Source organism: Microtus pennsylvanicus, chromosome X (genome assembly GCF_037038515.1).
Source record: "Microtus pennsylvanicus isolate mMicPen1 chromosome X, mMicPen1.hap1, whole genome shotgun sequence".
NCBI classification, from domain to species: domain Eukaryota; kingdom Metazoa; phylum Chordata; class Mammalia; order Rodentia; family Cricetidae; genus Microtus; species Microtus pennsylvanicus.
Genome location: NC_134601.1, coordinates 134,217,313 through 134,241,150, shown reverse-complemented (window position 1 = coordinate 134,241,150; position 23,838 = coordinate 134,217,313). Strand labels below are relative to the sequence as shown.

Here is a 23,838-nt window from a genome sequence, read left to right as displayed (position 1 = left end):
TCAGATTGCCCAGTTACTGCCAGAATTTTTTTTTGTTCTGCAGAACAGCACTTAAAGTTGAGAAATCATGTCATTTTTAATTTCACTTCTCCCTCATGAAAACTTATTACATGTGCATGCATGTGCACAAGCACACACACACACACACACACACACACACACCCTTCAAACAATGGATGGCTATTTTATGAAAGACATAAAAATATATAAAAAGTAAATTTAAATTGAGTCACTAAAGCTTTCTTTTTTCTTTGTAAGGTTAAAACAGGGTCTGGATATATAGGCCAAACTGGCTTTGAATTTCTAATTCTGACTCAGCCTCCTGAGTGTTCGAATTACATGTGTGCATCAGAACACCTGGATCTTCACTTCTTTTTTAAAATATATTTTTCCATATTTTAAATAAAATTACATCACTTCTATGCCCCTTTTCTTCCCTCCAGCATCCTATTTTATTTTAATTTAAAAGTGAAAATCAAGATGGATCCAAATTTTTTCATTGACATACCAAGATACTGGTCTTTACTGCTGCCATGATCCAACCATTCTCAGTGCATATTTTGGTTCCACGAACCTTGTTTAATATGCTAGTGGACATGTACCCTATTGCTAGAAAATGTGAATTTATCACTGACATACATATCCATTAACTGTAGGACCCTTGCTTATCAATTATCTTTCCTTGGATAGTTTTCTTATCAACAAGATTAAGATTAAAATGTCTACATTGTGACGTTGCTGAGGGAGTACCTGAGGTATGCAAAAAATGTTTGGTATAGTAGTAGCTCAATAAATGCTTGCTATTTCTATTATTACCATTTGCCTTAGGTACTATTCTTTTCATCCATGATAACATCAGAAAACATGTGTTCACAGCTCCATGCATTACCTAGACAGTGACAGCTGTAACTGATGGACTCATTAGAATAACTCTCTTGCAAAAAGACAGGATGTCTGCTAGCCAGATTCACCCTTGAGTTCAATAACACAGACACAAGGAAACCATACTGGATTTAACACCTAAGCAAGCTTTAATAGCTGTTTTTAAAAGTTATTCCCAGAACATCTTCTCCCCCAAACTATTCATATACAATGGCTACAAGTATTCAAATTTCATAAACACAATATTGCAAAAACAAGAAAAACTAAGAAAAGCATGTATAGCCTTATTTTCTCATTTGATACTTGTTACTAAATACAAATCTCAATATCTGTTACTAAATTCCAAGAAATAAATGCTGAAAGAGCTATGCTGGCAGCTGGCAGCTGGGAGCTGGGGGCTTGGGAGGAAAAAAGAAGGAAGTTCTCAAACAAGAAGCACATTGCACTCATTTTCCATCTCATAACCAGAATAACACAGGGTGGATCTCTATTTTGGGAACTATGTGTGTGTCTTTAGAAAACTGGAGAGACATTCTTGGAGTAACAAACAGAGAGACATTATTTAATAGCATTTGGGGACATATGTTCAAATTCCATGTAACTGATGTCTCCCTCTACCTCAAACTTCGCTCCAAATAATTAAAACTATGCACACAGTATCTTACTCATTTTAATTATACAAAGAGAATATATGTTCAATGATTGAACTAATGTCTAGGGTACAACATGAAGGGGATGAACCTTTCTAAGGAGGAACATTTATTGTGGTGCCATGTGCACATCTAGGAAGATCTTATTTGCTGAATCCAACCTTCAGTGTTCTAAGGATGTTAGCAGAACACAGGCAGAAAAGTAATATAAGGGACATCGGAGCTCTCACTTCATCTAGTCCCTTCAAAATGCCCGCATAACATCAAAATTTGGACCAGAATTGAAAAGATTCAACACTATATGAAGTCAAAACAAGATGACTCTGAATGCCTCTTTCAATTACATGCAATATATACACCACAGAAATGGAGGCTGAAACATGACCACTGTGAGACCCCTTCCCCCTGCCTCTTCCTTTTGAGTGTACTGTATTTTCTCTTCTGTTGTTTCCACACTTCCCCTTCTCTGCACTAAGACCTCTGCCCTTTCCTCTGCTCTTTATTCCTCATTGCCAAAGCTGTATAGCTATAAATATTTGTGTCCTCGGTGGTGGGGCAATCATAACTATTTTTAAAGAACTTGTGACTATTCTAGCAGTGATTTAGACTCTGTTTTGTGCTTCTGACTACCCATCAAATATTGGGTGTGATTTCACTATTTGAGGGTTACAGTTTCTATGATTTATATTTCTGGAAAATGGTGTCGCTGGTAATAGTGGTGATGAAAATACTGTAGTAAAAACAACTTATTATATACACACATGAGATTTATTTGTGTAGGCATTAAATCAAAAAGAATAAATGGATTCTAAGCAGGATACGTATTATCAGATACACATTTGCTAGAATTCAGTTCAAATTTCACAAGGGTTAGCTAGAACAGACCATTTCTGGCAATAAACAGATGTGTTTTTCTTTCAGTCTTATGGACTAGGACTAGAAGTGTTAGCCAGCAGCATCATAGGAGTTTAGGTCTCTGACTTCATCTCCCCTGCCTCCAGATAACAGCAGGGTAAATACACTAAACCAGGCTATCCCACTGGTTCATATTCTGTTTTCTTCCCCCAGGGGAATCAGAATCCTCTGATCTGTAAAAGTAACAGAAGGATAATTTTGTCTCTGATCTTAAGTTAATTCCCCTGTGACATTGTGTAGTTCTAAATGTTTCCATTTGTTTGTTTACTCACTCATTCATTCAATAAACTGACCTTGAACCCCACTCTGCCAAGCACCTTGCTAAATGCAGACTGCTACCTTAACTCCAGCCAGTCTAATGTTCCTTTGTAGGAATAATCTCTGACACAGTTAAGCTGTTGTGCTGGTAAACTGGAAAGCACTTCCATGTCAATACTGTCACTAGAAAGTATTAAGTCACTGCCAGCATCATTATTTCTTCCATAAAAATCACTCTCCTTTTGCATAATGCTAACTAATGTTAAAGATGAAACAAAAATGAGGATTGATAAACTACTCTTTGTAGTACTCTCTCGTAGGAGAGGGCAGAAAAATTGATTGCTGAGACAACCTGGTATTAAATACGAAAAGATTACCACACATGGAGTCAAGTGGCATAGATCGGGTTTCAGCTTCTGAATGTGAAGGAAGGCGCTGAAATTATTTGAGCTTCTATTGTTTATCCAAAAATGAGTCCCAGATAATTCTTGACTAACCCTCTTCTGGCATGGCAGAGGGAAATGTGACATAAAGCAACATAATAATGTTTGTAAAAGTGCTGTGAAGGCCGTGAAGCTCCATGCAAATGTGACCTAGCAAGCAATCTTTGCAATTCTTATAAGGGGGTGGCTATGTCATCATCGTTTCCTTTCCTCCTCCTTTCTTCAGAGAATGGGGCTCATCTAGTCAACCAGCAATATTGGGGCATTTGGCAGCATACACTTATTTCGTCATGAAAGAGCCGAGTTAGAAGTTTTCCTTGTTGAAAATAAAATGCACCCCACGAGGGCCGGACTCGGAGTTGGAGATGCTTTGTTTGTTGAGGGTTTTAGCCAAGGCTTCAGGACCACAAAGGAAAACTCCTATTCTGGTGCTTTTGAGAAAGAAAAGAAAGTTTCAGGCTTTGGCATGAGTTGAACAACAAAGTATGCAGGTAAATTTTCTATGAAGTAGAGCCCCTTCTAGTCCTATGTTTTCTACAAATGAGAAAAAAAAATGTTCACATTGATCACAAGGAGGAGGCTTAATTCTGAGTGTAGGCTCAGCTGGAAAACTCAAAAGTGGTTGATACCCCCAGAAAATGAAATCCAAATAGAGATTTTGGAAATTTCTACCACAAGAATATCAGGGCTAATATGTGAAGCAACAATGTACTTTTCTAGAGGACTCTAGTCCCCCACCCAAATCTTTCTAGTATACTAAAATCAGTAACAAACCCTCATTGGGTACCCCAACTCTGACAGCAGCTTCATCCCTTTAAGTTTTATAGTTGAAATCCTTGCTTTTCAAAATGTGGCCTCACGCCATTTTTTTTAAAATCACCATGTTTTTTTTAATAATGCAGGTTCCTAGGCCCATTTCACACCTAATAAATCAGAGCCTGTATGTAAAAACATAGCAAGATATATATGTGCCATTCAAAGAGCGGAAAGCATGGTCCAAATAAAGCAGCTGTACCAAACCTGGGGCCAATGGGCCACATGTGTATCAAAACAGCTGTGCATGCAGCACAACACATTTGTAGATGATGTTGCCATGGCAAGTCAAAGTGTTTGCCACATCTATTTAAAAAGATATATTTATGGCAAGCTCATGAGTTTTTCACATGTTCTAGGAGACAAGGGAATTTCCTCAAGGTTTCATGATGGATAAAACTGTAGTGACACCAGAAAGAAACTTGTGTCATCTGTCAACTTCTGATTTGACTCAGACACTTGAACTGAAAGTGAAGGTATAATATTCTTAATAATAAGCATAAGCAGTCCTCACTTCTTAAACATATACACTAGGGAAATTTGGGCAACTAAACTAGAGAAATTCTATGATGCAGCTTGGATTAGGACGTTGAGAGGATTACTCTCCACATAATTTTGCTATGATTTAAAGATTGTTTCTTAAAGTTGGAGATATCAGACATCTGTTGGAGAAGAACTCAACCCCATTACAGTATTATGGAAATGTTAATGCTAACTTTTAGACTATAAAGGACAGTCAGTGCTCAGAGCTGCTGCTTTCTGGCAGACCACAAGTTTCAAGACCACACTGCTTACTTAGGGTGTTGACTTGCAATTGTCTTGAATTCATTATCCCAGTTGGGTCGTCCATACTGAGTCTTTTGTTTTAGGCCTGTGATTACATCTTTCTCCTCATCGTGGTGTACAGCAAAGTGATTAGCCTGTTACAAAGGACATATATTCAGAAAAAAACAGAAAAATATGGTATAACACACATTTTACAAAACAAGCTCTTACCACTCATCACATACACAAACATGCACGCGCGCGCACACACACACACACACACACAAACAGGTTATGATGATAAGGGGTGATATCTATTCCTGAAGAAAGGGAATGAAAGGGTCCTCTCTACCCATCTGCAATCAAGATTCAATGCTAGACTTATGGATATCAATAAGTCAGTGCTTTATGAGACAATGGTATAATCAATGGTCAGTAACTCCTTTTACAGAAGGTGCCTTTGTAAAAAGCTTTGTAAGTTCGGGTGTAAAAGAGACAACATTTGAAGCAAAACACCCCCTGCATTAAAGTGAAAAATCCTCTTTTGCAATCCAAATAAGGCCAACCTAAACTTGAAGGTAAACGAGAAAGGAAATAGAATATAAAGATGATATAACATAATGAGAAGAATAACTGTGCCCCAGATGAAACGTGGCCCAGGTGCCTACAGACCTTCACTGCTGGCCCAGTTAGTGTAGGCGGGGAGTAGAAAAGTTGAAAAGAGATGAATTTTAAATGCTATGACAGGAAATCTCCCAGCTGCTTGTAATTCATTTTCAAGTGCTGATCTCCCATTGTTGAGTCAAAAAGAAATCAGCCCCAGTCTTTCAGTAAGTGATCTAGAGCTGCAGCTGCTTGTGAGTCATGGCAGGGCTCAAGATGAACCAAGGGCCGGGACTCTGAACGGCTATGGAGCCAAAGGGACACCAATGACAGGAACACAGTGAACCTTTCCGTCCTGGCCCTAAGCTAACAAAGCTAAGAGGTAAACTTATTCCTTCCAGTCTTAGACACACCCTGACCTCAAGGTCACATAGAGCAAATTTTAGCTGGTTGCAAGGTTAAACCAAATAATACTAAAGTTATCTATTTCCTCCTTGATTGACTCAAAAGTTCTGTTTTTGCCTTCAAGGATTGTATTGCCTTCTAAGAAAAGCAAACTGTATACTCCAGGGAACCTGACCTAGTTTCCTTTCATGTTGACGTCATAAAGTTTGATAAAATCTACTTAGGAGAGAAAGGGTTTATTTGGTTCACAATTCCAGATTACAGTTCACCATTGTGGAGAAGGCAAGGTGGAAGGAACTGGAAACAGCTAGTCATATTACAGTCAAGAGCAGAAAGAAATACATACACGCAAGATGCTTGCTTTCTGCTTCTATGCAGTTTTCTCCTGTCCTGTACAGTTCAGGACTTTCTGCCCAGGGAATGGTGCCACTGGCAATGGCCCGCATCTTTCCACATCAATTAGCAACTAAGACAATCCCCCACAGATATGCTCCTAGGCCAATTTGATCTCCTCCCAGGTTGACATTTAAAACTAATCATTATAAGCCCTATTGAGGCTTCATACAGAATTTCTTAACATTGTCAACTATAAGATGTTTATATTGCTAAGTGTTCTGTGAGGGAGGATATATTGCATTCAGTTGAAGACAACTAACTTATTTTATTTTAGTAGTCTCCAAATATTTTTCATCACACATCCATATATAATATATATCCAAATTGTTCTCCATTATATAGGTAGTTTTATTTATTATTAATAACAACAAATTGCTGAGAGTTGCTGACTGCAGGTTCCGGAGCAGTCAGGCAGCCATTTACTTGTTGGATGCCTTTAAGCAAATAACCTACTCAGTTCTAAGCTTTTGACTCTAATGAGACAATAAATTTGACAAATAAAATTAGACAATCCACACAAGCACTAAAAACTGGGGACTGGACGGTGGGGGCAGACACCCTTAGTCCCAGCATTCTGGAGACAGAGGCAAGCAGATCTCTGTGAGTTTGAGGCAGTTTGGTCTACGAAGTGAGTTCCAGGACAGCAAGGACTGTTAGGCAGAAAAAAACCCTGTCTCAAAAACAAACAAACAAACAAAACAACAACAACAACAGCAACAACAAATGCCTGGAACAGAATTCAGACTCTGCAAAGCATTAGTTGTATGACCCGAAATCCATAAATGTTCTCGTCTCTTACATACTTTAAATCATATCTAGATACTCATGACACTTGTGACGACGTAAATCCTATGTAACTAGTTCTTATACTGTACTTGAGAGCAATTACAAGAAAAAGACAGTATATGTTCAGTATGATTACTTTTATCCCAAACATTTTGATTAGGTTAATGAAATATACAGAGCAGAACCTCAGATAGACGGAGAGCTGACTGCATATAAATTTATTGAATATAGCATAAAACATGTATAACATAAATTAATGTACAAGACAAGGATAGACTTTTCTTCTCATTTCCATTTTGTGTTTTGAGATTCCTGCTCCTTGGTGGGAACAGTGTTCTAATGTCAGCACAGGCCCCTTAGTTTGGAATCAAGTCTCAATGGTTTAAATATTGTGACGGCGCTACTGAGTGACTGTGAGCAAGCTGGGTCACTTGAATCCATTAGCTGTCCCTGGGGGAAAAATGCTGTGCACAGAACATACCAATAGGTAAAAGGAAGCCAGCAAGCTCTGGGCATGCTAAGAAAGCCTGAGAGCTGTCTCCTTGTCCTCACCTGAGCATCATCCCAGCCGGTAAGGTAGATGTTGTAGCTGAGGAAGTCGGCGTTATTCCTTTCCTGCATTTGGGTCTCCAGCAGCTGCAGCAGGTCTGCAAACCACTCAAAGGCATGTGTGTCCCTGCACAGCCAGTAGAAGTAGATCTGGAGAAGGAGGGGACACAGATCGGATTATATAAGGGGTAGTCTTTATCACCTTCAAAGAATGGGTTTCTAATGCTCTCAACCTTTTCATGATGCCCACAAGGCCTAGAAACAGGGTTTCAGAAATCTGATGGTATTTGCCATTGTTTCAAGACAGGCTCTTTAATATAGAGCTGGTTCCAAACTCGGCATCCTCCTGTTTCTGCCTCTCAAGTGCTGGGGTTACAGATGTGTATTACCACACTGTGGACTTATTACATAAACCTTCTTTGTCCTTCAAGCACAAAGGTCAGGAAGTAGCATTTGGAAACTACTGGAGAGTTGGTTCAGTGGGTAAGAGTGCTTTCTGCTCTTCCAGGGGATGGAATTCTGTTCCCAGCACCCATGTCAAGTGGCTCACAACTGCCTGGTACTGCTTCTCAAGGGCATCTGCACTCTTCTAGCCTCTAGCAGCACCTCTATATATCTGGCACACACACGCATGAGTGTGTGTGCGCACGCATGTACACACACAGATGAGCACACACATAAATTAAAATATTTAAAAGTAAATCAATAAATTGATGGTTTAGTTAATACATAGCTAATCCCCATCTTGTGGTTCTCTAGCTTCCCTGTGTCAGATGCTACTTCTCTCCCAGAGTTCCTGGCTTCCTATGTATCTGCTCTGAAAATGACCAAAGAAATCAACACAGTGGCTACTATAGGACTTCCCTGCCTGGGACTGCCAAACCCCCCACCAAGTTCCTAGGGGGAAAATTAGTTTTACTCATACCTTTGTCACATAGAAAAAAAATAAGATAAAAGAATGAAATATGAAGCTAACCTCAATGTCCCTACTAGAACCAATCTTAACAGTTACTAGAATAATCTGAGATTTACCAAGACGTCTTTCATCAAGTAATTGACATGGAACAATCCCCTAGGAATTTATCCCCAAGAGACATCCACAGGCAAGTAAAAAGTTCCACGACTCCCACCTTATTCTGCTAAACAGCAGTATTGAAAAGCTGAAAATAGAGTCAGTATCATTATATAATCTAATATCATTATATAAGGTAGGATGGGGCTAGAGATATGGCTCAGTCATTAAATAGAAAAAATTGAAAACAGAAAAAAATGTTTTCTCAAGTTTGTTGAATTTGTAATACTGCTAAACAAATACAGCATGTTACTTTTGTTAACTGGTCTGTTTATATGCAAGCACATGAATTTATCTGACAATCCTCTGAGGAGAAGTCTGCCTCTCTGCAGTCACTCAAACCTTCCCCCACTTGCCCTGATCTCTGAAAGCCTTGCATTTCAGCATGGGATCTAATCTAGGCCCTCCAGAGAATAAGAGGAACTTACCTTTTTGAGCCTCAGATTTGTGGCATTATTGCAATATTTGTACCAGACAGACTTGAGAATGGAGGCAAAAGGCGTGACTCCGATCCCCGCTCCCACTAGCATCACCACTTCATAGCTGAACACATCTTCACTGGCTGTGCCAAAGGGCCCATCAACTGCTATCCTGAACGGAAAGGGAAAGGGATAGTTGTAGGTGTTCCTTAATCTGCACAGGAAGTAGAATACATGCTGTTGTTGGACATGTGTGCTATGCTGAATCTGCTGAGATAGTGTATCTATGGGGAGTCTCTATAAAATGGCTTTCCTGTAAGTCATTTAATGCCACCACTGGGGCTGAAAGGAAGACTATAAATGATTATCTAACTGAAAACCTTTACTAGCTTACCATGAGCTTTTTCCCACTTTTTCTCTTCTTTCTCTCTCCACCCAACACACACACACACACACACACACACACACACACACACACACACACACCCCTACCTTTAGATTTATTTTCATTGTGTATGGATGTTTGCCTGCATGTATGTCTGTGAACCAGGTGCATAACTGGTACTCATAGAGGCTAGAAAAAGGAAAGTGATAGTGAGTCCCCTGTAACTGAAGTTAAATAGTTGTGAGTGCTTAGAATCAAACCCAGGTCTTCTGGAAGCACAGCCAGTACTCTTAATGGCTGAGCCATCTCTCCAGCTCACCTTTGTCTCTTGGTATGGAGAAGTATATCTGATTTTTGCTATGATGATGATGATGATGATGATGATGATGATGTGTGTGTGTGTGTGTGTGTGTGTGTGTGTGTGTGTGTGTGTGTGTGTGTGCACATTTGCCAAAGTGCACATGAGAAACTTTCAGGAGTTTCTCTTCTTCAACCATGTAATCCAGGAGGACAGGGAATGGACTCAGGACATCTGGTCTGCACAGCAAGCTCTATTACTCATCAAGCCATATGGGAAGCCCCTTGGGTTTTTTGCTTGTTCATTTGTTTGTTTGTTTTGTTTTGTTTTTTAAAACCAATCTCAAGCAGCCCAGGCTGGCCTCAAAAGTTTCTGTGTTATCAGGGAGGACCTTGAACTCCTGATCCCCCTGCTTCCACTTCCCAAGTACTGGAATTATAGGCATGGGCCCCATGCCTGGCAGGGCAATCCACATTTGAAATTCCTAATTGCATTACATATTAAGATAAGAATGTTTTACATAATAACATAGTGTTGAGTTGATAGGATCACTTTCCATTTGTTTATTCACGAAATAACTTGAAAAGCCTTTCTTTAGTGTCTACAGTGTCCCTAGTACTGTGTGAGACAAGTGGAGAGAAGGATGCAAAACAAATAATACTTTCAAACAAATGACATCATTTAAAATTTAAGAGTATCTCTGATATAATTTTTGTTTGTCAGAAAAAGTTAACATAACTTGGCCTTGACCCTTACATATTTAAAGAAAGTTGAGGTTATTACTAATACTTGATATCAATGCTTTCTAGTTTACCTAAGATATCTAAACATACGCATAAACATCCCACATGCAATGGTAAACAGACATAAACTATATTCTTTGAACCAATGTGCTTTGTCACTCAGAAGATCAGGTGGTGAGATGGAGAATCACAACCATTTAGCACCATTTCTCCTAAACTCATGCACGTTTTCCATACGTGTTCTGTACTCACTTAGGTAGTTTCCAGGCATCTTGGAACTCTTGCTTATCACAGCCACAAGCATTGAACAGCCCTTCTGTCCAGTCTCCCACAATACGGATATGAATGCTAAAAAAGTCTTCCTCAGGCGCAGAGGTCAGGGTGAATGGGTGCCATTCCAGCTTGGACACCTTAGGACACTTGACAAAAATGTACTGTCCCACCTCCATCTTGAATCCTTTCTTCTTCATCTGAAGCTCAATGGTTTTGAAAGGGTGAGTGACCACCTATGGAATAAAACATGACCCCGAAAATTACGTGTCACCAAAACATTTGCACTTTTAGGATTCACATGGATAAAATAATTAAGATGCCCTACCTGTGCTTCTTTTTAAAAGACCAACACAGAAGCAGCTATATCTGTCATTTGGGATTTGTCCTCAATTATAGCCTTTGGCTAAGGATGGACTGAAGGATGGGCACAAAGTCCTAGTTTTCTCTCTTCAGTCTGAGACAGCTCCAGCTCTCCCTTGTAGGATCACCTGACATTGCAGCTGTAACCACAGTGGGCACCAGGTCAGCTCCTCTCTCTTCCTCATTTTACCTTTCTAAATGTTTTAACTGTTTTTCTCTTGTTTGTTTTGAGATATGGTTTCTGTATGTAGCCCAGGGTAGCTTGTAACTCGTGATGTAGCCCAAACTGCCCTTGAGTTCAGGCTCTCATTCTTCAACTTCCTGATTACTGGGATCATGTGAACGTGCTACCACATCTGGTTTAACTTTCATTATGAATATAGCCCCTGAGAACACACTCCTAATAAGTCTTTTACGTACATTTCTGTTTCACAGTCTCTAGCAGGAAATGAAAACTATCTGTCTGCTGTGATTTCTCTCTCTCTCAGATGCTAAAAAAGACACAAAAAAATAGAAAGAAAAGTTTCTAGTTCATTCTTTCTGTCTTCCCTGGTCATGAGAGAGGGTGTTGGCAGATAGACAGAACGTAGAGATTTCACTAACTAGATATATTACAACAGCTCCCAAATGAAGTTAACCATACTGTCTGTTCTTGTACTGAATCACATCTTAACGTATCCTGCTTCTGCACTTCTCCTCCCAGAAAGAACGCCATCCATCTCTCCCCAAGTCAGGCACTATATTTATTCTCCATATACACAACAGTCCATTTAAGGTCTATCTGAATTATCCAAATCTAGTAAATAGATAGCTGATGTGGGAGTATCATATATCAATCTGTTGATTTCACTGGTTAAGCAATAAAGAAACTGCTTGGCCCTCATAGGTTAAAACATAGGTGGGAGGAGTAAACAGAACAGAATGCTGGGAGAAAGAAGCTGAGTCAGGAGTCGCCATGATTCTCCCACTCCAGGCAGACGCAGGTTAAGATCATTCCTGGTAAGCCAGCTCATGGGCTACACAGATTATAAGAAATGGGCTAGTCCAGGTTCAAGAGTTAGCCGAGAAAAGGCTAGATATAATGGGCCAAGCCATGTTTAAAAGAATACAGTTTCCGTGTAATTATTTCGGGTAAAGCTAGCCGTGCGGGCAGCCAGGTGCCGGGGATGCAGCCCGCCACTCCTAATTCAACAGATAGCTAACTCTAAAACAGAACAGAATAAGGGAAACAGAAAGTAGATCCTCTTTCTTGTCAAAAGGATATTGTCACTTCCAGGTCTATTTCAGCACTACAGCAATGCTCTGGAATCAACCTAACTGTGGCAACAATGACTGGATAAAGAAAATATGCCGCATTTTCACAGTAGATGGCTATTAAAAGCTTTAAAAGGGTGGCATCTGGCCATGTACAACACGAACCTGAATGACGTAAGTGAAATAAGCCAGACACGAATGCAGCATAAACTCACTGATATGATGAATGCGAGAGAGTTCAGTGCATAGAAACTGAGCCTAAGAGGGTGGGCGGCAAAGGATAAGGGGAGCAGGGCGCCAGGAGGCATGGGAGTTCATAGGTACTGACTTGCAGTCAGGTAGAATGACTAGGTTGTGGTGTTCTGGTGCTGAATGGTAGGTTCCATATGTCAAGACTTCTGGGAGACTGGGCATTTTTTTTAAACAGTGAAATCATGTATGTTTGACTTGAAAGCTGTGCTACTGCTTTACTTGGCTACACAGGTATAGCACAGGGGAACACTACATTGTAGCTTATAAAGATATACAATTATGAGCTAACTGAAATTGAAGTCAAACTTAAAACCAAATGGAAAGGTAATGTACTGCTCGAAGACACCTACCATACCTAGAAGAATTTCAGAGATACAAGTCCAGACAATCCAAAGGACATCAAAGGAGGGAAAGTTCTAGAGAATGGAAACAGCTTTTCCAAGCTCACTGATATTGCTGAGCTTTTCTGTCCATGAGAAACTTCAGAAATGTGGGGACTGCTACTAATAAAAGTTACTATTAAGGCTGCAGCCAAGTGCCAAAGTACATGCTTAGCATATGTGATGCCTGAGTTTAACCCGTAGAACCACCAAAACATTGTAAAACATTTTCAAAACTTGGGATTTAAGAGTATCTCATACGACAAGGCTGCAAACAACTTCCTCTGCTCTGAAATACAGAATTGCAAAGCATCATTTTGAATAGAGAAAATTATGTTGAAAATTGTTTACCATGTTGTAATTTTGTGTAGTATAAACAGTTCTTTCATGTTGCAGTTTTATTACTATACGCACAAGGAGACTTTAACAAAAGACATTTTAGTAGACAGCATTCTCATTGGAGTATTTTTAGATAACCCCTGTTTCTTGTATTTCATGAGAAGAAAGTGAACGTTTATTTTCTTCACAAGATAACAAATTTACCCTAGAAACACATTAAGGAGAAATATTTGTCTGGTTTGGTCATTTCTTATTTATGAATGGAAAAAATTGTGGCAGGCATCTTTGTCAATTGCTAGACTTTTAAAAATATTACAATATACATAACATAAAAGGAGAGCCGTTGCATGTTCCTACATTGCAAAACTCTCAATGCAAGCAGGACTAGCTCTACTATGACTCTCCATAGGTATCAACTGAAATAAGTTAGAAGGAAGACAGAAGGAATTTTTGTGTCTTTCAAAACATGACCTATAATAGGTTTTTTGTAAATCCTTTTTGAAATGAATTGATCATAATTAAATTTTATTTGACAAAACAATCTTGTTGGGTATTTACGTAACAAGGAACTTTCCTATCTATCTTCTATCTATCTATCTATTTATCTATCTATCTATCATCTATCTTCTATCTATCTATCATCTATCTATCTGATAGAGTCTATCTAATTGTTTATCTCTTTATTTCATAAGGAAAAACAAAACATAGGAAAACAGAGAAAAAGCACTCCAGACTTGGAGCCTGGAGACCAAGTGCAAGGTAAAAATTATGTCTTAATCCACTTGATATATTGAACACTGCAGCATTCATACACTGTAATTACTTATAAAGAATAGAAAAAGGAACTAGAAAGGTCTTTCAACCTCCTTTATATGCTTCTTGCTGTTTTTAGTACCTGAAAGTTTTTGTCTCACTAATACATGTGTGTGTGGAGGCAGGTATCATAAAAAGTGATACGTTATAGTGTCCCCACTTAAAGGCCAATTCATTTCATCATTAAGTTAAATTCATTCAAATAAACTGTAGGGTTTCTGTTTTCAGTTTAATAAAAATAACATGGCAAAGAGATCTTTTTGAACATCAATGTAGAGAATATGAGGAGACATGCCCATGTGATACTTAGCTACTAAGAATTCCGACATGAGTGAATACCTTGGTGATGACCACCTTCTGTTGTGATCGCCAAAACCGGACCAGCCTCTCACAGAGATACAGGAACATGGGACCCACTATCCATTTCCAAGTCTGTAATTGCATCAAATACAAAATGAGATGTGTTAAGGGGAGTGGTGACAGCTAGTTAAATATTAAGAAGAAGAAATCATTTTACAAGCCAGACTAACCTCTGTAAGCTTGTTTAAGTATTTACTACTGATGAGCAGTTTTTTTTAAAAAAATAAAACATAATATATTAAACTATCAAATGTTAAGATAAAGTGTAAAGTCAGTAAAACAGACGTTTGGGGTTATATGTTGTATGATCTGTAGCTGTGGTGTGAGGCTTTCCAAAGAAGAATTTCCTACAAGAATGAGATTTCCTCTCAGTGTTACAACCAAAGTTGGACTAGCCTACAACAGAGGACAGATGGTCCCAGAGTGAACCTGACTCTTTTCAGCAACACAAGAATTTTTTTAATGCAACGTTGCAATTGTTTTCTCCCAGCCACTGAGTCTCCAATTAATCCTTTTCAAGATGACAAATTTTGCGCAAGACTTCAGCTGTCTTCCTCAGCATTATGGTAAACTCTAGGAGCTATGCAGTGCTTTTGCTGAAGGGACACACATGAAGATTCTAAAGCTTCTATCTAAGTCTCTGATTAGAATATGGAAATTGCTTCATAGATTTTTAGGCTCCAAATCAACATTTAGGCCCAACAGTTCTACCAGTTGGATTTCTAATCTAATATTTGAAGTACCAAAAAATTAGAAATATCTAAAATTTAATTTTCTAGAATGGAATCTGAAGTAGAAAATAAGAGCCATGTTCTTCATGTATTCTGGTTGGTTTTGTTATTGTTTTTCTTGTCAACTTGACACAAGCTAGAGTTATCTTGGGAGAGGAATCTCAATTGAGAAAATGCTTCCATCCAGATTTCCAAGTCTGTAGGGCATTTTCTTGATTGCTGATTGATGAGAGAGGGCCCAGCTCATTGTGGGCAGTGTAACACTTGGGCTGGTGGTCCTGGTCTCTGTAAGAAAGCAGACCGAGCAAGCCAGGAGAAGCAAGCCAGTAAAAGCAAGCCAGTAAGCAGTACCCTTCCATGGCCTCTGCATTAATTAGTTCCTGCCTTGTGTTCTTGCCTTAACTTCCTTCAGTGATGGAGTGTGACCTGAGAGTTATAAGCTGAAATAAACTATATTTTTGACATTATATTGTTGGAAAAATTAAAAGTACTCAGATTCTTCACACCACTATTCAAAAGTGAAGAATATCTGTAACAGAGATATGGAGTATTCTTTTGGTCTACCTCATCTTTATAAGATGGATATTTAAAAGTCTCCCATCTATTTCCTGGTTGATACCATAGAGTTACATTTAATGGCACTATACTTGGACATTTCCTTTGATAGCCTCAGAAACCTAGAAGTAATTTTGTGATTGCTGCCTGCAAAGATAGTAGAACTCACTCTAGCTGTCATCAAGGAACTGTGCCTTCCATAGCCCATAAACTAACTAAAAATAAGGTTTGTTTTGTACGCTTTCTATTAATGGATGAATATAGTAGGGGCAAGTCACTGCTGAGTCAGCTTGATTACATTTATGAACAAGGATACTCAAAAACATTAAGCTGCTTCAGAGTGATGGGCATAGTAAAAGAATATTCCCATGCCAACAGGAGAAAATGGGATAGATTTGTCTTTATGTTATACAATGCAGGAGAGTTATAATACTAGTTATACAAAAGAGTTAGAGCACTAGTCAGAAGCCCGAGACAAATGTTGACTTTTGTTTCATTTTACAACAGTGGCTATCACAGCAACCAACAGATTATAATGTCTACCAATGGAAAGAAAGATAACATGAAGATTATAAAGCTTGCTTTATGGGGCAGAGATATCGAAGACCACCCAGAGTGGAGTTCAGAAGAACTCTCTACGGGAGAAAGCAAGAGTTTCACCTTGTTTCCCCGTTTGCCCTTGCCTTGGCTCTCCTCTTTCACAAGGTGACTGCCTTTGGTGTTTGTATGATTTTGGCTGTGGAACCTTTGTCATCCTGATAGATAGGATCCTCTGATGAATAAAGGCAGCCCAATGTGCTAATTCATCCGTTTTCTTAACAGTTCTGAAGCCATATAGAATGCCATATAGACTTCCCGGTATCCAAAGAGATCCACAGCTCCTTATAGGTGGATCATTTGAGCCATACAATTCATATCAGGATAGAATCCCTAAGTGCACCTCTGAAAATCATTAACTGATATTATTGTGATCTTCATAGCCAGAAGAAGAGGAGGAGATGGTGTTGGTGGTAGTGGTGGCTCTTAAGCCCAAAGAGCAATTTAAAATCATTGCTTTTCAACTTCATTCTAGGACATTGACAACAGATCAATGAATGTAAAGTTTGTTTTTCAAGAAAAAGTTCTAGCCAATTCACATAGTAAAGTATCTATAACAATATTTGTACCTGTTTCTTAAACCTACCAGTAATAGCGCTTTAAAAGAAATAATAAAAATACATACCATAGGAGGGTTTCCAGAGAACTTGGGTACTGGGCACTGCTTTATTCTTCCCCATTCTGAGATTTTGTCTTCACAGAATTTTATATCATGCTCATTCAAACTATCTGTGGTCTGTCCACGTACAATTCGTCTGATGAATTAAAAAAAAAGTAAGTCTTCATCACTTACTAATGAGACAGTAAGCTGTTTGAGTGTTTTAGACGCTTGGAATTCAGGGCCTCATATATGCTAGGCAAGCACTCTAACAACGAGCTGTATACCCTTACATTTCCTCCTTAAAGATTGGATTTAGTGACCAATGGACATGGCATGGGAAAAGCAGGAGTCTGAGGAATAGTAATTACAAAAGATCTTTATTCTCTAGTTCCTATGGGGAATAAATAATAGAAAAATACGATTTTTCTCCTTGTGCTCTAAATAATAGGAGCAAAAGTCTGCAAATCAGAATTTCAAATCCAGTTCAATCGTTACCTAGCCATGAGATCCCGAGCAACCACTTAACCAGTGTAAATAGCAACTGTGACTTAGATAGAGACTAAGCAAATACATCTATGTCTAATCCAAAGGAAGACAGCTCTCTGTGCCACTCTCCAAACAGGAAGTGGTGGGATTGGTAAAGGAGGGAGAGGAAGTAATGCCTCACTTTTGTAGGATTCTCTGAGATAGCTGGATTGTGAGTGAGTTTCACCTTAACACCTGTTACTTTAGGGGACTCAGGAGATTGTTCATCCCACAGATTTCTCAGTGCTTAGAAAGAGTTTATGAGGGTTTCAAATCGGGAAGTAGGCTAAGAATGCACATAGAAGGTGGCCCCAGTTGCTGCTTCTCATCCTTCCTCTTTTCACTCTCAAGACTTGCTCACCCCTAGCTGACTTGGCTTGAGTTTTGCATATTGACTTTCCCCCACCCTTATGTTCCTGGAACTCTATACCCATCATGGAACTTCCCTGGGCTTGGCTCTTCTGTGCAGGTGGTATAAAAGAGTAGAAAAATGAAACCTGATATTAAAGCAGATTTTCCCAAGCATACAGTCTAGCACCGTGTATCTTTATGGGAGTGCTCACCACAGCCCACTCTAGAACACCTGTTCTGTAGGCTACACACCACTTGGGAGTGGTTCAGCACATGTATTTTTACCATTTTTACTTTGGGGTTCCAAATCTATACATTAGAGGAGTTAAAAGAAACATCGAATGTCAAGTTCTTAGCACTTGACATAGAGCTTGGTAGAAGTTATTACTTTTGTCATATTCAAAAGTTGAAAGGCAATGCCCACGTGTTTTTCTAGCAGGCATTCCTCCACAGTTCTGCAGATAGATCCTCATACTCAGAAGGCAACCAGTAATGATTTTTGCTTAAATCAAAACCAGTTGGACAACAGAAAACCTCTTCAACTGATTAATCACTAACTCTTTTACTTTGGGATTTTGCTTAACCTACTTGTGATTTACCCATAGGAAACACTGTGGTGGACAGTCAAGAACCTACCGATGCTTTCAATAACGTATGGCCAGCATAGTACAGACTACCTTGCTTCTCTTTAGGTAGGAATTTGTAGTGGACAATCTATACAATCATACACAGTAGCCTTGAAACTAAACATAGACAGTTTATTTTATATATTGGGTATATGTTTCAAGCTTATTTTAAGTAGCTGCATTATAAATTAGATGGGTACAACAAGAAAGCAAAGATGTTGTTGTTTCTTTTGACTGACCTCTGCTGTCCTATTACATCCCCTCAGCAGAAAGGATGATCATACAAAAGCAAGGAAGTCACTGTGCCTGTCACTGGGCAATAATACATCTAGACAGTGAACCCAAAGCCTTTGGCAATGGAGGTAGAAAACTCACTCAGCTCCATGGATGGCAAGGCCAATGAAGAAGATCACAAAGAGATGGTGTGTATACCAGAATACTTCAAAGTAAGACCTCCGGATGGTTTTCGTAGAGGATGTGATAATTAATATGAGACACAGTGTGATAACAACGCCGGTGATGCCAGCCAACCGAGTCACGGCCACGTAGAGGCCTCCTTCAGGGTTCTAGAAAATAGAAACATGCAGGCTCATAATTGCAGGAGTGTCACTATTAAAGCTGTTGTATAATTTATTTCCTGTCCCTTTGGCTATCCTCATCATAGCGCTCAGAGAGATATGGTGTTGAGGCTTCCAAATTTAAACTGTTAACATTGTTGAGGTGTCATGGATAAATAAGAACTATTACAATTACATTCTATGATTCTAAAGGAGTTCAACTATAAAGAACTGGCCTAGTAAAAGTTGTCCCCAAAGTGTCTTATGTTCTCTATCTCTTTGATTTGAAAAGGTCACAGTGCTTAGTTGGCTAATGAATTTAGAATAGATGCCATCTGAGGCTGGGCTTCACCATGCTGGATCCTGAGATGACAGTTCATGGGCAAGTGACTTAGAAACAAGGTGTTCCAAGAGAAGCCGCTCAGCAAAGGCACAGCTCAGAGAAAAGGAGAAAGCCAGGCAAGGGGCAACTCACGGACAACATCTCATAGGGCTAGCTTTAACTTGACCTTAGAGATGTTCTCTCATTCTGTCTATTTCAGGAAACTGAAAATAAAATGGTAAAATGCTCAGATCTCTTAGCAGTTGGCAAAAGCAGGCCGTGATACACAGAGATACACAGGGTCAGGCTGAGGCTATCCCTTGTGAGACTGACCCTATTTTGTTTGTTTGCTTTGCTTTGTTGTTGTTGTTTTTGTCTCCCATCTCAGAGAATTCTATTTAATAAGGCTGAGAGAATGTCGTACCCTCAGGCATGCACAAACCACTCTGAGAGTGAACTATACCTCAGAGTTTGGACTGACTAAAGGGAAAGAAGCTATACTTCAAGGCCTGCATTCATCAGTTATTTGCCAAAGGCATCTCAGGGAGAAGTAACTAAGCAGATCCTTTCAGATCTCATCCTTAAGCAGAGACACGGGGGCCTCAAGGCAGTCCTTAGAAGAGAAGACAGGCGAAAGAATTGAGAAGGCAAATACTATGGGGGGAAGTTCAGACCCAATAAAAGTGACCCAAGGAAACTGGGACAGAGTATGACAATGTCAGTTCAACTAATATGGTCAAATTGTCATCCCTTAACCAGATTACAATCCACAGTTCCAGAGAAGCTAGGTAACAAGGAGAACCCTAAGAGGGACACATAGATCACCCTGGGAAGGGGAAATAGATAAGATCTCCTGGGTAAACTGGGGGGGCAGTAGAGGGAAGAGGATGGAGGAACATGTGGGAACAGGACGGTAGAGTTCGGGGAGAGGTGGAGTGGGAGAGCAATGAAAGAGACATCTTGATAGAGGGAACTTTTATGGGGTTAGGGAGAAACCAGGCGCTAGGGAAATTCCCAGGAATCCACAAGGATGACCCTAGCTAAGACTCCCAGCAATAGTGGAGAGTGTGCCTTAAGTGACCTTTTCCTGCAATCAGATTGGCGAATACTCTGACATCCCAGAGTCTTCATCCAGTAATTAATGGAAGCAGATGCAGAGATCCACAGCCAAGTACCAGGCTGAGCTTGGGGAGTTCAATCAAAGAGAGTGAGGAGTATTATATGGGCAAAGGTGGGAGACAGACAAGATCATGATGGGGAAATCTACAGAGATAGCTTACCCGAACTAGTGGGAGTTCATGGACTCTAGACTCTCAGCTGGGGACCTGCATGGGACATGAACTAAGTCCTCTGCATGTGAGTGACAGTTGTGTAGCTTTGTCTGTTTGAGGGGTCCCTGGCAGTGGGACTAGGATCTATCCCTGGTACATGGGTTGACTTTTTGGAGCCCATTCCCTATGATAGGTTGCCTTGTTCAGTCTTGAAGCAGGGGAGAGGAGCTTGGTCTTGCATCAACTTCATGTGCCAGGCTTTGTTGACTCCCCATGGGAGGCCTTAATCCTTTCTGAGGAGTGGATGGGGGTGGGTTCGGTGGGGAAGAGGGAGTGGGAGGAAGGGCAGGGGAGGGGGACTGTGGCTGTGGTTGGTATGTAAAATGAATAAAAATTTTAAAAAATTGTCATCCTTATACATCACAATGCACAATGGAAAGAAAAATTACCCACGGTATCACAAAAAAGCATTTATGAATCATTCCAGTTTTTCTTATGTCAGTTTGAATGTAAACATTTTGGAAAAATTAAAGTTTTTTTGTCTTGTAGATGTTTGTCTAACCTCAGAAAATGTGTTCAAAATTTAGTGGGGAACTTAACTATCTAAACCACATGGTTCATAAAAATGGCCGGAGCTCCTTTCTAAGTGGAAGAAGCATCAGAAACTCATGGGATGAGAATCCATAGATACCATGGGCGTTCACAGGTGCCCACAAAAACAAAAGTAATTAAATAAATCTTAAAAGACAATACCTTTCTGAAATCATGCTTGAGTTTAGACAAAACATGGGTTCTTTACTTATTTCAGATAGCCCTGTTCTTTTCTTTCTGCCTCCCAGAAAAATAAGTAAGACAGTAAGTAGTTCCAGAGATACCCCCAATTTTGGATCATATATGATTCATACAAATACTGGCTTTATTTTTATTTTATTTTATTTTTATTTTCTAAAAAGGAAACTATCTTTTCTTCATTATACATATCAATCCAAGTTCCCATTCTCTCCCCTCCTCCCATTCTCTCCACTTACCCCCCCACCTCCATCCACTCCTTGGAGAGAGTAAGACACACTGCTTTAGAGAAGGTTCAAAGCCCTCCCTACTATATCCAGGCTGAGCAAGGTATTCATTCAAAGATAATAGGCACCAAAAAGCCAGTACACGCAGTAGGGATAAATGCTGGTGCCATTGCCAGTGGCCCCTCAGTCTGCCCTAGCCAAGCAACTGTCAACCACATTCAGAGGGACTAGTTTCATCCTATGCTTGTTTCTTCCCAGTCTGGCTGAAGTTGGTGAGTTTCTATTAGCTCAGGTAAACTGTTTCAGTGGGTGAATCCATCATGGTCTTGACCTCTTTGTTCATTTTCTCACTCCTCCCACTCTCTAACTGGACTTTAGGAGCTCAGTTCAGTGCTCTGATGCGGGTCTCTGCCTCTGTTTCCAGCAAATACTGGCTTTCTTAAGCCTTCCCTCAAATCATCTAATATAAGCCTAAGTGGCCTAGCAAGTCCCTTATAACATCCTCTGCAGGTATTCACTTGGACATCTTTAAGGCATGAAATCTCTTTCATTGTGGCAAATAGTAAAGCCAATTTTGATTGCACATGAATCTCTTCTTTATTTTATTGTGTGCACAGTCATGGGTGAGTGTGAGTTCCTACAGGATCTGCATACAAAATTTCTCCAGGAGAGTCCAGGGATTCAGGAAATACCTGAGTAGTCTGTGCACATGCCACCAAGAGGGCTTACATTCTAAGCCATTGGCAAACTTTCATTGTTGACTTTAAAAGACAAATTATAGATTTTCATTGTTCTCAGTTTTAATAGCCCAGAAAACATTTGAATCAGAAAAGAGGAGGCTTACCTTGATTTTTTCTCTAGCAAAATTGAGATACTCTTCATTGTCCTTGTCACCAATTTGAGAGAGTGCTACTGAATATGGGTCAGAATTGTTGACTCTGGCATTCACACACCACTCCACATTGAACAGATGTGCAATGGTATGGATCGCTGAAGAGGGCAGAGAAGAGAAACAAAGAAAAGGAGAGGGATGCAAACATTATTGGAGTCAAGGTTTCTGGCCACAGCCTCTGACTCCAAAGTGAAACAAAGGGATGCGGTCCAGAATGCTGTAAACAAAAACTGGGTCCCAATAACCACTGAAGCAAGACAGTTCTAATAGTCCAGCTTCTTTTCACCTGTGTGACTGTGGGAAAATTGTGCAGTCTCTCTGGTATTACTTCCCTCATTTGTAAAATGAATGTTGAACTAACAGTTCTGAAGATTCAACCAATTTCTAAAATAGACATTTGATATAGTCACATCTTCTCTTTTTCCCTAATGTATCTGTGCTCAAGTGAGAAAACAAATCATGTGATGTCTGATAAATCACCTCCAGAGTACAGTGACAAACATAATTGAATTAATACGAGCTGATGGTCAACAGCATAAATGTCTTAAAATAAGTTACAAAGAAAACTGCATTCATTATCTCATTATCATTTGCCTAGAACTTCCTAGGGACTACTACTGTTAGAAGGGCTTTACAATTACTCAATCCTTATATGAAACCAATGAGCTAAGTACATTTAATATCAGGTCACCTAAAAGATGAGGGAAACGGGGCATAGACTGCTTTAAAACCTTGCCCAAGGTCACCTAGCCAAAAAGCAGCTGAATTGAGGATCAAATCCAAGCTATGTGGCACCCGTGTCTGCATTCTTACTGGTATAGCACACTGTTTTCTAACAGAATATTACCATTAATTTCTCTTGAAGCATTTCATTTAGCACAACTCAACGTCCTGCACAATCTTATAGAAGAGAAACCCAGTTAAACACCTTTAAGGTAAGCTCATTTTCATCAGGTAAGAGAGATTCCTCACAGGCAGACTAAAGCCTTTTTTGTTTATTACTATTTGTGTCTATTTTCTGGCATATAAAATATTTAAGTGAATTCATGGAGACTATATTAACAGTTCTAGGCACATCCCCTACCACAACAGTGATAATACAATACATTACATATAAAAACATATTGTATGCATACATATATGTGATAATAGTAATAATCACTAAGGTATGTAGGTAATAAGGGGTTCCTTAAGATGTTTTCAATTTATAGCTCATATTTCTGTAGATTTACTGCAAAAATCCACAAAGCCTACATTTGTAGCAATGTAATTCGGTAGAATTAATAAAAATTTTTATGTGTCCACTAACAAACATTTTTCATACTAAGATCATGGAAAATGGTGAGAATACAAGGGCAGACTTTATGGCATATTGTTATTT

General features: G+C 39.4%; 1 protein-coding gene and 1 long non-coding RNA gene across 2 annotated transcripts in view; one reads left to right on the top strand and one right to left on the bottom strand.

The window, feature by feature from the left end:
• Nucleotides 1–1,008: 1,008 nt before the first annotated feature.
• Cybb (cytochrome b-245 beta chain) overlaps nucleotides 1,009–23,838 on the bottom strand; it is a 35,493-nt gene continuing 12,663 nt past the window's right edge. Inside the window, exons 5-13 of the mRNA XM_075958341.1 lie at nucleotides 22,410–22,555; nucleotides 18,775–18,965; nucleotides 16,922–17,051; nucleotides 14,393–14,485; nucleotides 10,635–10,888; nucleotides 8,966–9,128; nucleotides 7,469–7,615; nucleotides 4,757–4,881; nucleotides 1,009–3,579 (exon numbers count right to left, since the gene is read on the bottom strand). Of these exons, the coding sequence (XP_075814456.1) occupies nucleotides 3,453–3,579; nucleotides 4,757–4,881; nucleotides 7,469–7,615; nucleotides 8,966–9,128; nucleotides 10,635–10,888; nucleotides 14,393–14,485; nucleotides 16,922–17,051; nucleotides 18,775–18,965; nucleotides 22,410–22,555 (1,376 nt within the window). The 3' untranslated portion in view covers nucleotides 1,009–3,452. The remainder of the gene's footprint in view (nucleotides 3,580–4,756; nucleotides 4,882–7,468; nucleotides 7,616–8,965; nucleotides 9,129–10,634; nucleotides 10,889–14,392; nucleotides 14,486–16,921; nucleotides 17,052–18,774; nucleotides 18,966–22,409; nucleotides 22,556–23,838) is intronic.
• On the top strand, nucleotides 13,932–23,392 carry LOC142841468 (uncharacterized). The gene is made up of 3 exons (XR_012909077.1): nucleotides 13,932–13,999; nucleotides 16,207–16,404; nucleotides 23,323–23,392. It is a non-coding gene; the product is annotated as an uncharacterized LOC142841468 (long non-coding RNA).